Genomic DNA, 13,827 nt, shown 5'->3' on the forward strand with positions numbered 1-13,827 from the left:
ACGTTTCCGGTTATACCGGAAGTAGGTGTCAACTTCGTTATTTTAAATAGAACACCCTATATATTTTTACATTTTTGGCTTCTACGTGAAATTCCAGGTATATTTTGTGTATAATATCCTATACCTAAGTGTAACCGTTTTTGAGATATTTTTAATTTCATGTGAAAAACTATGTTTATAAGCCCTAACATAATTACCGATCACTCCCTTTTAGTAGCCTTTATTTATTGGTTAGTTTCGGTTTTATTTTAAAGGAAGGACCACTTTAAAAGACTATTTTAATATTTGGCTTAAAACAAGATATAGGGGGTCAAAAACTTGCATTAAAAATTGAAATGAAAAAATCATTAAAACTACTACTACTTACGTCTTTTATGTAAGATAAAAATGATTAAATTCCTCTTTTTGTGCTGAATGATGTTATTTTTTGAAGTAGTTTAAAAAGGCACTAAAATAAATTGAAAAAAAAAACATTTCTCAAGATTTATTAGGAAAAATAAAAAAATGCAAAAAATTCTGTGCGACAAAATTAGAGAGACTTATCCTTAAAATACATTTGTACCCTATACTAATGAAACTAACCTAATACTTTGTCCAGTACCCTTTATTCTGGATAACTTTTTCACATCTATTCGGCATCGATCCAATGAGATTCGAAATTACAGCCGGATCCATTGATTTCCAGGCATTCTCGATTTCTTTAAATAATTGAGCACGATTCCCGATGTTTTTAGTGCGAATCTTTTTCTCTATAATCTCCCAAAGATTTTCAATTGTGTTCAAGTCCGGCGATTGCGGTGGCCATTTTAAAACTTGAATTTTGTTAGCCAAAAACCATTCCTTCACAAGTTTGGCCGTATGTTTGGGGTCGTTATCGTGTTGGAACGTGAATCTTAGCGGCATTTCCCATTCGGCGTAAGGCAACATTACATCTTCCAGTATAGTCCGATACATAAATCTATCCATAGTGCCCTCAATTTTGTGGATAGGACCCATTCCATAACCCGAAAAACAACCCCAAACCATTAAATTGCCACCTCCGTGCTTCACAGTACCAGAAACATATTTTGGATCAAGCCTTTTGTTTGCTGGGCGATGTACGAACTGCGCTCCATCACTTCCAAAAATATTATATTTAGACTCGTCACTAAACAAAACCTTATTCCAGTCCTTAGCTGTCCAGTAACGGTGACGTGTTGCAAATAACATTCTAGCAGCTACATTTTTTTTTGATAGATGGGGTTTTTTTGCTGGTCTCCTTCCAGGAAGCCCCGCCTCCACTAATCGCCGCTGCACAGTCCTGGATGAAACCCCAGGCGCCTCCAATTCAGCCAAAATCTGTGTTGAAGATAGACGCGGATTATTCTGACTTAGTCGTTTAATTCTCCTGTCCAGCAGTACTGAGGTTTTTCTCTTGCGGCCACCTCTTTTAAGGTTTGTCACTCTTCCACGGAGCTGATAATTTTTTATTGTTCTGGAAACCATTCGTTTACTGACGTTGAATTGCTCTTTTATTAATTTTTGTGAGCGACCTGAGTTATAGGCTTCTATAATTTTTTCTTTTAGGTCTATGGAATAATGTTTACCACGAGGCATTGCTAATGATATTCTCAAACTAATAAACAGAAATTAAACTAATCGCGACTTCAGCGAAACTAAATACAAAATGAGTCTCTTTAATTCTGTCGCAGTAATTTTTTATCAATGTTAAAAACATTCTTTAAATAAATGTAAACATGAGCTACAAAAATGAATTGTTGATAATAGAATTCTTGTCAACTCCGGTATACACTGCTTAACAAATATTAATATTATTTCTAGTACAAAAAATTGGAGTTGGCAAATAGAGAAGTCTCTCTAATTTTGTCCGATACTGTATATATATATATATATATATATATATATATATATTATATAAATGATTCACAGTAATATACCAGAATCACAGTTACACCCATAATAAAATAGCAGTCTCCAAAACACGTCAAATTAGATATACAGAGGGACGTTTAATTATGCATTTATTGAAGTTCTGTCAATCACCTCCTCACCTCCAGCTAACCTGACTTTAATATGTCAAATGGGAACCCCCATCGTGTGATACATCATAGTAAGGAGCGTAAAATTCTCTATTCAACGGTACCAAAAAAAAATTAAATCGGTAAATGTGTAAGCAATTGATACGAAAATTTGAAGAGACAGGATCGATTTGCAATAAGAAAAAATATGAAAATAGAGTTGTCGATGAAGCATGCCAAGTTGAAGTATTAGGACAATTTGCTATGGATCCAACTTTGTCTATACCAAAGGCCGCAAACTAACAAATTGGTTCCGTACATAAAGTTTAAAAAAAAAAAAAGTTCTTTCGAATCGACCTTTTTTTTAAATGGCCTGGTGAACAGACATAACTGTAGATACTGGGATAATGCAAATCCCACATGTTTTTTGGGAAGGCCATACCCAATATCCCCAAAAAATTAATGTTTGGGCAGGAATTTATGGGAATTAAATAATCGGGCCATTTTTTTTGGAAGAAAATTTTACTGGCGAAATTTATTTAAACCTTTTAGAAAATGCAATATACCCTTCCATCATCCAATCTATGGAAAATCAAGTAGATCAACATGGTGCTATATTATTGAATGAAAATAATATACATTTTTAGCAGGATGGAGCTCCCGCGCACTACACTTTGATAGTTCGAGAGTGGCTTGATGAAAATTTTCGAGAAAAGTGGATTGTTTATAAAAAAGTGGAAAGTTTATAAAACCCCACCTGAGAGTATTGAGAATTTAAAAAATAGAATATTTCAAGAATGCAGAGAAATTAGCAGGCAGACCCTTGCCAATGTTCGTAAGGAGTTTGAAAACAGGCTTTTTTATTGTCTTGCTAATAACGGCGCGCATTTTGAACATTTAATGAAATAAATTTGTTAAACTAATTAAATTTGTTTTTCTACCCTACCGATTTACACTTTAATTGCTTCTTGGTCAATCAATTTTATTTTTTTTTATAACCATTGATAGCATAATGAATGCCCTTTAAAATAATGTATCACACCATGGGGTAGCCATTTGACACACCAAAGTTTGGCGTAAATAAAATATTCATTATTTCTATACATTTTCGCTAACTATTTGCTTACACATTTATCGATTTCATTTTTTTTGGTACAGTTGAATAGAGAATTTTACGCTCCTTACTATGATGTATCACACAATGGGGGTTCCCATTTGACATATTAAAGTGAGGTTAGCTGGAGGTGAGGAGGTGATTGACAGAACTTCAGTAAATGCATAATTAAACGTCCCCCTGTATATCTAATTTGACGTGTTTTTTTTTTTTTTTTTTTAAGAAAGTTATTAAGGGTGGATCGTTTTGAAATGAAAGCATTGTATATAAAAGAACTTTTCAGAAATTCAGTCTTATGCTGGTGGATTGTCAGTGTGCTTTTTTTTCTTTTCATTTTTTTTCTCAGTGCCAGTTTTATAGCAAATATTTACATTATGTGCATCTCCCCTTTGAATAAGAAATTCTGACAGATATTCTGTTTTATGAAAATTAAGTAATTTTAGTTTATGTACAGTGCAGCTTATACCCAAAAATCTTTTTTGGGCCCTATTAAGACTATGCTTTACATGCTCACTCACATGAATCCTCCGAGGCAAATTTCTAGTAAATCTTATACAGGAATTTTGAATTTTCTGGATTTTATATTTATTTTGTTTGGTTAAAAAAAACAATATACTATATTTAAGTATCCAGCAGCACTAAGCACTAAACTCTGTAAGGATTTTTTTTTTATTAATAGGCAAAATATCCTTAAATTCATATAATGACTTTAATTTATAATATAACTGGTGATAAATCTTATTTACATGCAATTTAATGATATTTGATTATCCATACAAAGGTCCAGGTTTTAAACAATGTGGTAGCTTCAATGCCAAAAAGATGTGATGAAGTCATTAGGAACAATGGGTAGTGGATAAAATATTGATTTTTGTAGTTCTGTGTACAGTTTAATTTGGAAAAAATATTAAGTTAAAGCTAAAGTAGTTAAGTAAAAGCTATATGGAAAATAATAAACAATAGGGGAAGCAAAGAACATCAGGGCCTAAATGTGCAGATCTCCCTAAATGAGTTGAACAATTTTTTCAATGAAGTGGATGGGAGTCTGGTCGGAGATGGGCTATACTCTACTAGGGATGTCCATTTTCGGCCAGATTGAGGAGGTTGGTTTCATTAAGGCTAGAGACATGATAAGGAATCTAAAGAACAAAGACTCACAGGATATATTTGGTCTCTCCGTTAAAAGCTGCTTACAAAAGTTATGAATATTTCCCTTAAAGAAAACAGTTTTCCATCTTGCCTAAAACAGGCAATCATAATTCTCATCTTTAAAAAGGGAGGTAAAATGGATGTTTCTAACTACTGCCCAATCTCCTTGCTCCCAATCTTTGCAAATATTTTATAAAAATGCATGATTTCTAGAATGGTGGTATATCTTGAGGTAAATGGAATTTTATGTAAGGAACAGTTTGGCAAGCTATCTTCATCATCCTGATCATGTTGGGACCATTTTCTGTGACTTTCGTAAGACGTTCGACTGTGTATCCCACAATCTGCTGATCAGAAAACTTCATATTTATAACTTCACTGAAAAGAGTACTAACTTGATGAGTTCATACCTAGAGGGTCGTACCCAAAAGGTCGTTAATTTGTTTGCAGAATTGGTGGTGTGTCATCAGACATAAGAACTATAGACATTGGGGTACCATAAGGATCTGTCACAGGTGCCTTACTATATTTGATTTATATTAATAATCTTCCCTACATTAAATTAAAAGAACAGTATGTCCTATTGGCTGATGATACCACCATATCAGTCAGGAAACCCCAAGTGGAGGCTCTAGAGAGTGAAGTGAAGGATGCATTGTCCAGAGCTAAAAACTGGTTTCAAAAAAATAGCCTTGCCCTAAATGAATCCAAGACTGGATATCTTCTTTTCACCCTACGGGAAGCTAAAGATTGTCCTCTTGCCATCTTAAGAAGCACATGCAGTTTCTCACAGAAAATATCTATTTCAGTTGTGACTAATTTATTCTGTTGATTGTTAATGTTTAGTGTCTTATTTTTTTATTATGTGTATTTAAAAAAACTTTTTACATATTTAGTGTGAACCGTTTAACATATTTTAACTATTTTTAATATTAAATGTTTAATTGTATATTTCCAGGATAGTAACTTTGACTGATTTTTTTGACTTGTGTAAAACTTTTTGGTATATAACATAAATAAATTATTTGATTTGATTTAAAGTTGCTCTAATTTAGTTATGAAGAAAAATCTTTACTTTAGTTATTTTAGTAACATAAATAGGATTATATTAGAAATTAAATGTAAATATTATATTGTACCTGTGTTTCAATTAAACTTTATTTAGCAATTAATTTAAAACATATAAACTATAACATGCTACTTAAACCTTGCTATAATTTTATCTGATGGCCATATATTAGGAATGAAAAACTTGATTTGAATTGAGATAATTTGAAAAACTTTTTATGATGCCACAGAAAGCCACATTTTTGAAAATTCTTCTCTGTTTGTCAAGGAAAACATAAAAAAATGTTGAACATGATTTTAATTATTTTGAAGGCAATCATAAAGCCTACTTTCAAATTCTTCATGTACATTTACACATGTTTTTCTGGATATAGCACGAAATTCCTGAACTATTCTATTCTATAGTTGCTCTAATAACTAAGGCTGTTTTAAAACATACAGAATTTAGGTGACCCCTAAAAAAAAGTCATGAGGTATTAGGTCCTGGGATCTAGGTGGCCATTCAATAGGACCTCTTCTTCTAATCTACTGGCTAGGATAATGATCATCCAGCCATTGCCTAATGGGAACTACATAATGAGGAGGTGGAATTGTAGTAAATTTTCATAAATTTATGTGTATATCCCTCTGATTTTCTAATTGCTGTACTATTAATAGTTCATGTCTTGTAGTATGTTCTTCTCTAAATAAGTGTGGGTTCTCATCATTGCAGTGCCAACACTTTTGCTGAAGCAATTATTTTTGGTATAATTATGAAGAATGAATGAAGAAGCAGCTTTTGCAAAAATCCACTAAAAATGGTTGGATTCTTTGCACATTAGCTAAGTACACATAGTAACTCACGGCGTGTGATTAATGATTAAAAATCCTGTTTTCGATTAGTTTTGTCAACAAGCTAACTGTGTGACTGCTTGTGGTCTAACAAGTTCTGTCATCGACTGCGTTTTGTTACTTTTCACCTTGCTCCCTCGTTCCAGCCCAACTCAACCTCACCTCTGTTGTCATCTGCTTGTTGATAAAACTAATTGAAAACATGATTATTCTATTGATAAAGTTGGACAACATCCTAGTACAAGTTCATTTTAAAGTAAGTTGTGTAATAATAAAATGGGGATATTTATAAAGAACGCTTTTTTTTTGCAGAAAAAAACCAATACAAATTACCTATCAGTTTGACATGTGTAGAAGGCTTAAGAGACATGCCAGTATATCGGAAGCCATCATTTTGAACATTTTTCCTTCATAAAGAGAGAATAGTTTTCTGGGATGTGGCTTTCCATGGTATCATTGTAAAGCATTTTTCAAGATGATGTATCACTTGATCCTTCTTTCTATTTAAGATTTTAGAGGTAAATGAGATAATATGGTTGTTTTTGTTCCCCTTTCGGTTTGTAGAACCTGGTCAGCTTTTTTTAAATTGAGTTTTGTGTTTGTTATATATTCCAATTTTAAGTTTTAAATTGTCACTCTGTATATATTATATTGTGGGGTGAATGACAACTTTACATAACCTTTATAGTTCTACTGCTCTGCTAAGTATGGAGTTCTTCACTACTATTTATATTTGTTTAGTTCTTCGTTTATGTACAGATTCCAATTTCTAAGCAGGGAATGGTCACATTAGTTTTTGAACCAGCTAACTTTCAGAATTTTTTTGTTTGCTCCTTTGATGTTGTATAAAATAAATTAGGTGAAACTAGATATTTATTTAAAAATCTTAACAATGTAAGTCTACAATTTCACCAATATTTGATTTTAATCAATTAACAATTCAACTGTGACACAGGGAGAATCTTCTACCGCTGCAATATTGGCTTACTTTATCATAAAAGTTGTATCACAAATACTATAAAATTATGCTAGACTTTCCGTCAACAATTCGTCTCTCCAATGCTAAAATTGCGAATGTGCAAGTTTGTAGTTTTGAGAAAACCGCCATTTATATTGGAATGAGCACAAATACACCCTTTTTTTTAGAGTGCTGATATAACTAGGATAGGTACTAGGACTGTTCGAGTTGCAAATTAAATTTATATTGATTTTTATTTATTTTCCTTAAGAGAGCACATTCATTGTTTTGGATTAGACGAAAAATTTTGAATTTGCACATTTACAATAGTTTTTATTTAACTACATTCTAGACTTAAGTCTTTTTAACAAAACTTAATCATTAGCTATGTGGTATAAACTTAATCAATATAAATCAATTTGAGGCGTTTTATTATTATTGTAATGATTATATTTTGACTGACTAATGTCTATTTTTGCCTTATTTACTAGACAAAATGATTTAAGAATATAGGCTAGGGTTCTGGGATTAATATTTTTATTGTTAAAATTTTTTTTTTCTATTATTTAGCATGTGGCATGTATCATTTTTGTTTGTAGTTTGGTAAAGAAGCATGGAAAAATTTCCACTAAAGAGGACAGGGGGCTCTACTCCAGAATCTCCATCTTATCAGGCAGTTACTAAACAGGTAGGTTACTATTAGAAAAAAAATTCTCAGTGACAAGACCAAAAAAAAATATATATAAAGTAATATATAAAATAAAATTTGAAATCGTTAAAACTTAAAATAATAGTTAAAATCAAAAAGTGACTTATGGTTTTAAACATAAGGTGTTGTTCACAATGTTGTGGCAAAAAAGGAAAACTTAAGAGTATATACAGGAGCCATAAAGAAGTAGTTTGAGATAGGACACCGATAGTCGGAAGAGCGCCGTTTCCAAAATACAGGGTGTTGAGATTTTTGAAAAAAGTCGATTTTTTTCCTTTCTATTAAAAACAAATGAAACTTTTAGGTTTTAAATGATAGGTGGTGAGGCAACTTTTTGAAGAATTGTAGTGAATTGTTGACCTGTCCAGGGACGGAGTTGCAGCACATGTATGTAAATTTTTTTCTAAAAAAAAAATTTACGCTACTGTTTTTTTTTGGAAAAAAAAAATTATTTTCGAAATATTTTTTTCATTTTTAATAAAACAAATCCCTAGCATTTTTGCGCTCCGACGTACTGCTTTCATGCAAAAAAATAAAATCCCTACAAGGATCCTTCAAAACTTTTTTGTCACAATGAAAATTTTAATATCATTAAAATAAAAAATAAATAATTTAACTAAAAATTAAACAATTTAAATTAAAAAAACAACAATTTAATTAAAAAGAACAATTTAAGCAATAAACAATAAAAAATAATGTTATCAATAAACAATTCAAACCAAATGCTCAAAGTGCCCTTCATGCATTTCCACACATTTTCTGCACCTGTTGTCGCAAGATGTACGCGAGGTCACCACAACTCTAGCAACGAGGTCTTCTCTGTTGATTACAGGTGTTGCATAGGTAAGCTGTTCCATGGCACCCCAGACAAAAAAGTCTAGAGGTGTCAGATCAGGTGACCTTGCTGGCTAAGGGACTGGACCACTTCTACCAATCCACCTGTTGTTGTAGTTCTGATCCAAGAAAGCCCTTACAGTACGAACCTGCGAAATGCGCTAGACAGATATCGAGCTCAAGTTCTCTCTGATCTCATATATTGTGTCTGACAATATTATTTGCAATTGGGTATGGTATCTCGTTCTTCTGCAAAAATTGACTTCCGATCCGATCTCCTAAAAAAAGTGACTTCCATACCATAAAAATACGATAGTAGGTATTATAATTATTATTTATTTTATGGAGATTACCATGAAAAACTGCCTAACATTTTCGATAAATAAAAAAAACTAATAAAATAAAGAACTCTGGTATGGATTTTATTTTTTTGCACCAAAACGGTGTGTCGGACTGCAAAAATGCAAGAGCTGTGTTTTGTTAGAAATGAACAAAATATTCAAAAATGTTTTTTTTTAAACCGTAGTACCTGTTTTTTTACAAAAAAATTAACGTGCATGTGCTACAAGTATGTCCCTGGTCGAGTCAAATTACTTGCAATTCCTCAAAGAGTTGCCTCACCACCTATCATTTAAAACCTAAAAAATTCATTGAAATCGCTTTTTAATACAGAAGGAAAAAACAATTTTTTTGGAAAATTTCAACTGATACTTTCAATACAAAATGTATTTTGGAAACGGGACTGTAACGGTAAACACCGTTTGGTTTTTTGCACTATTTCTCGTATTAACATCTAATTTAGTTATAATGAAATTTACTCATTTTTATTATTTATTTATTTCTAAGAATTGAGCACGAAAACATTTTGCTCCGCAGTGCAGTGGTTAAAAACTTAAAACGACGACTACTACTACTGCCTGACTGACAAAAACAAAACTAAAAATAGATTCTATCGTATCAAGCCAGCGGCGACACAGGTCTTGCTGGACTATTAAAACAGTTCAGTGGCGCGACATACCGCCCCCATTGAAAGTATTACCCTATATACTTTCAATAAATAATCCCTACTTAAAATCAGCTATTCGAAATAACCCCTATTACACCAATCAAATATTTACACATTAAAACATGACTCTTAACCTAATAAAAATAAAACACAAAATCTAGTATTAAAAGATAAACTAACATACTATTCTAATGGTAGTACGCATAGTTTGGCTACTGCTCGCTTAAAACTTCCCCGTTGTCTTTACTAAAACTACCCGCACTATACCGTCTTCTCCAAAATACAATGTTTCTATTCGTCCCAATGCCCATTTTAGAGGAGGCAAGTTTTCATCACGGGGAACCACTAAATCACTCACTTTGACATTTGGTTCCATTGAAGTTTGCCATTTCGAACGTTTATTCAAGTCACTCAAGCACTCCTTATACCATCTGTCCCAAAAATGTTGAACTAATTGCTTCATATACCTGTATCGATTAAGCCTATTGCATCTAACATGGCGCTCATCGGATTCCGGTAGTGCCGTGAGTGAATCTCCCTCCAAGAAATGTCCAGGCGTCAACGGGGAAAAATCATTCGGATCATTCGATAGCGCACTCAGTGGCCGGGAATTCAAACATGCCTTAATTTGAACAAAAACAGTAGTCAACTCTTCAAATGTCAAAGTTGCATTACCAACCAATCTTAAATGATATTTTTCTCTCTCCGATATTTGCTTCCCACAGGTCGCCGAAATGCGGAGATCTCGGAGGAATAAAACTCCAAGTAATACCATCTTGAGAAAGATAATTATCAATTGCGACCTTAAGCTTATCACTATTTACAAACTTAAAAAATTCACGCATTTCATTGCTAGCCCCTACAAATCACCTTACATTTACCCCTACGAGCTATAAAGCGTTTCAGCGCATTTAAAAAAGATTCCGTAGTTATATCAGAGACGACCTCCAAGTGTACTGCTCGAGTAGCAAAGCAAATAAATAAGCACAAGTTGGCCTTTAAAATTTTACTCTGTCGTAACTTAGAAGATTTAATATTAAATGGCCTAGCGTAGTCAACCCCACAATGATAAAATGGTCTGGAAGGAGTGACTCTTTCTTCTGGCAACTTTCTTCACCCATTAAGGTACTTAGATAACGTGTCCTTACACGAAAGCATATTACACACCTTCGAATTACCTTTTTAATGGCGTTGATACCACCAAGCACCCAGAATTTCCTTCTAATAGTTACCAATAAACTTTGCGGTCCCATATGGAGGTTTTTCCTGTGTTCATAATTTATAATTAAATTAGTTAAGAAATTGTTATTACTTAAAATAAATTGACACTTTTGATCAAAGGGAATTGATGCCTTGTTAATTCGTTCTCCTACTCTCAAAACATCATTCTTATCTAAAAAAGGGTTTAAAGCAACTAGTTTACTGGATTTAGAAATAGATTTATTAGACTTGAGTGCCTTTATTTCGTTATGAAAATCTTAAAATTGTGAAATTTTAACAAGTGCTATTAAAGAAAGGTTTAACTCTTCTACAGTTAAATTTCCAAAAATCCTTTTGTCCCTATTTACTCTAGTATTATTGCTAAACCTCAAAACGTAAGCAATAATTCTCTGTAATTTTAAAAAACTTGAACATTTTAGTAATATTTCTAAATTTACATTAATAGTAGCCAAATTACACTTCAAACTTCGCCGTTGCAGGCTCAGACGCTAACCACGAGAGGACGATTTTAGAATCCGTCCAACAATATATTCCATCAATAGGTATCTTAAGAGCATTAATGGTTTTGCTAACTAATCTGGACAACAAAACAGCCCCACATAATTCCAGTCTTGGTAGGGTTAAAGTTTTAGTGGGTGCTACTTTAGATTTCGCACACAGAAGGTGGATGACTATATTTCCATTTTCTTCAATTGAACGTATATACAAACATGCACCGTATGCTTTTTCAGATGAATCACATTATCCATGAATTTCTATTCTTGTTACTTAAAACATGTCTTCTAATATTTAAGTTAAACAAGTCCCAGGGTGTCAAAAATTCTGGAAAGAACTGCCAATATATTTCGTTTTGTTGATCGTAAATTACTTTCTATATGGATGGTATATTGCAATGTATCTGCTTTTATATTCCAGAATAAACCTAAAGTCTTGGTTATTTGTTTATCCACCATATAATCATCAAGATTACTATTTATATCATCTCTTAAAAGAACTTTAACATTTGAAACCCATTTTCTTAAATAAAATCCTGATTTCTTCAACACCTCTGCAATTTCACATTTAAAGTTCCTCGATTATCGAGGCGCCTGTTAGCAAGTCGTCCACGTAGAAATTGCTCTTAATTTCAAAATATGCTTCAGGAGATTCCTCTTTATACTTTTCATGGCTATACTTTTCAGCATTTAATGGCTAAAAAGGATGCTGATGAAGTGCCATAAGTGACAGTATTTAATCTATAATACTTTAACTGCTCCTCAGGTGTAAACCACATTTGTCTATACATTTTTTCTATAGCAGCACCTAGAACAAATCTGTGCTGTCGGAACGTGATAAGGATAGAATACAAATCATCTTGTATTTGGTCCCGTTTTTAGCATATCATTTAAACTTATCCCACTGCAAGTCCTTGCGCTGGCATCAAACACTACCCTTAATTTTGTGGTAGTACTTTCATTTTTTATTATGCCATGATGAGGCATGTAATAAACTAATTTTTCATTATCCATTTCAGCATTAGATATTTCCGCCATATGACCCAATTTAATATATTCATTAATAAATCTAGAATATTCAATTCTCAGATCCTGATCTTGACTTAACCTTTTTTCCAACTTAAGAAATCTCATTTCTGCTGCTAATTTTGACTCTCCTAAATCTTTTATTCCTTTCTTTACTGGTAACTGTACAATAAACTTTTCATCATCAGCATATTTTCTTATTTCAACAAACAATTTTTCACATTCTCTCTCTTCTTTTTTTCTTTTTTTAGAAAAATGACTGGCTCTAACTCCTCAACATTCCAAAATTTCTCTATTTGGTGATCGAGACCTTCATGAATAGAAAAGTTGCAGATGGTCTGACAATGATTACGTTGCTCACCACTATTAGTATGATATTTAGTATATGGCATACTTCCTGATATAACCCACCCAAAATAAGTTTTTTGCAAAATGGGTATGTTTGCTATTTTGATTTGTCCATATTGAAGAAGTTCATAAAATATTTTTGCTTCAAATAAGAAATCAGTTTTTGATAGTAAATTAAATGAAGAATCTTCTAAATGTATATTAGAAGGTATTTTAAAATGTTTTATATCAAGTGGCATCACTGGTAAGGCATTTGTTAGTTTATCTAGCACCACACAATTTAGATTTATCATAAATGAATTTATCTTCGATTTAATTTTTACATTTACAGATTTTGTCACTTTGATTACTGCACCATTGATTCCTACCACTGACATGTTTAGCTCACTGACATCTAAATTTAATAATGATACTAGCTCACTACTTATAAAATTAGATTGAGAACCCGAATCTAACAAGGCCCTTACTTCATGAGTATTACCCTCAAAATCAGATACTAACACCTTAGCTGTTGCTAATAAGATTTCATTTTTCTTTATATTAGTCACTGTATTAACTGAACTATAAGAACTTAAGCTTGTCATATTATAGACATTACTATCAGAAGGAGGATCAGAGTGTGTGTTTGAACTGCGAACATCTTGTACTAATGTGATTTCTTTTAAAACAATTAAGACATACATGTAGCTTTTTTACTTCACTGATTCTTTGTTGTTCACTAAATTTTAAAAATGTTGGGCAATGATACAAAGGATGCTTATTAACCTTACATATTACACAATAATTCTCTAGACCACCATTTTTATACTCCTTATTGCCCTGACCAACTGAGAAAAAGTTTTGATAATTCCTTACTACATTTGAACCTGGCTTATTTAAAGATACTTGGGATTGATTAGTATGTAACTTATGTGAATTTAAATTTTCGAATACATGACACCTTTCTATTAAACAATCTACAAAATCCTTACATGTGATGCTATCTTTTTTAACAGTGGATGATTCCCATTCACGTCTTGAAATATTGTCCAATTTATTACTAAAAATATAT

General features: G+C 32.3%; 1 protein-coding gene across 2 annotated transcripts in view; it reads left to right on the forward strand.

The window, feature by feature from the left end:
• The window catches only part of LOC126739413 (H(+)/Cl(-) exchange transporter 5), a 63,978-nt gene that overhangs the window by 2,003 nt on the left and 48,148 nt on the right, over nucleotides 1-13,827 (forward strand). Inside the window, exon 2 of one of the 2 annotated variants that reach the window (XM_050445091.1) lies at nucleotides 7,738-7,826. The exons of the other annotated variant lie outside the window; for it this stretch is intronic. Within the exon in view, the coding sequence (XP_050301048.1) occupies nucleotides 7,752-7,826 (75 nt within the window). The 5' untranslated portion in view covers nucleotides 7,738-7,751. The remainder of the gene's footprint in view (nucleotides 1-7,737; nucleotides 7,827-13,827) is intronic. 2 annotated transcript variants of the gene reach the window in all.

This window comes from Anthonomus grandis, chromosome 1 (assembly GCF_022605725.1).
Source record: "Anthonomus grandis grandis chromosome 1, icAntGran1.3, whole genome shotgun sequence".
Taxonomy (NCBI): domain Eukaryota; kingdom Metazoa; phylum Arthropoda; class Insecta; order Coleoptera; family Curculionidae; genus Anthonomus; species Anthonomus grandis.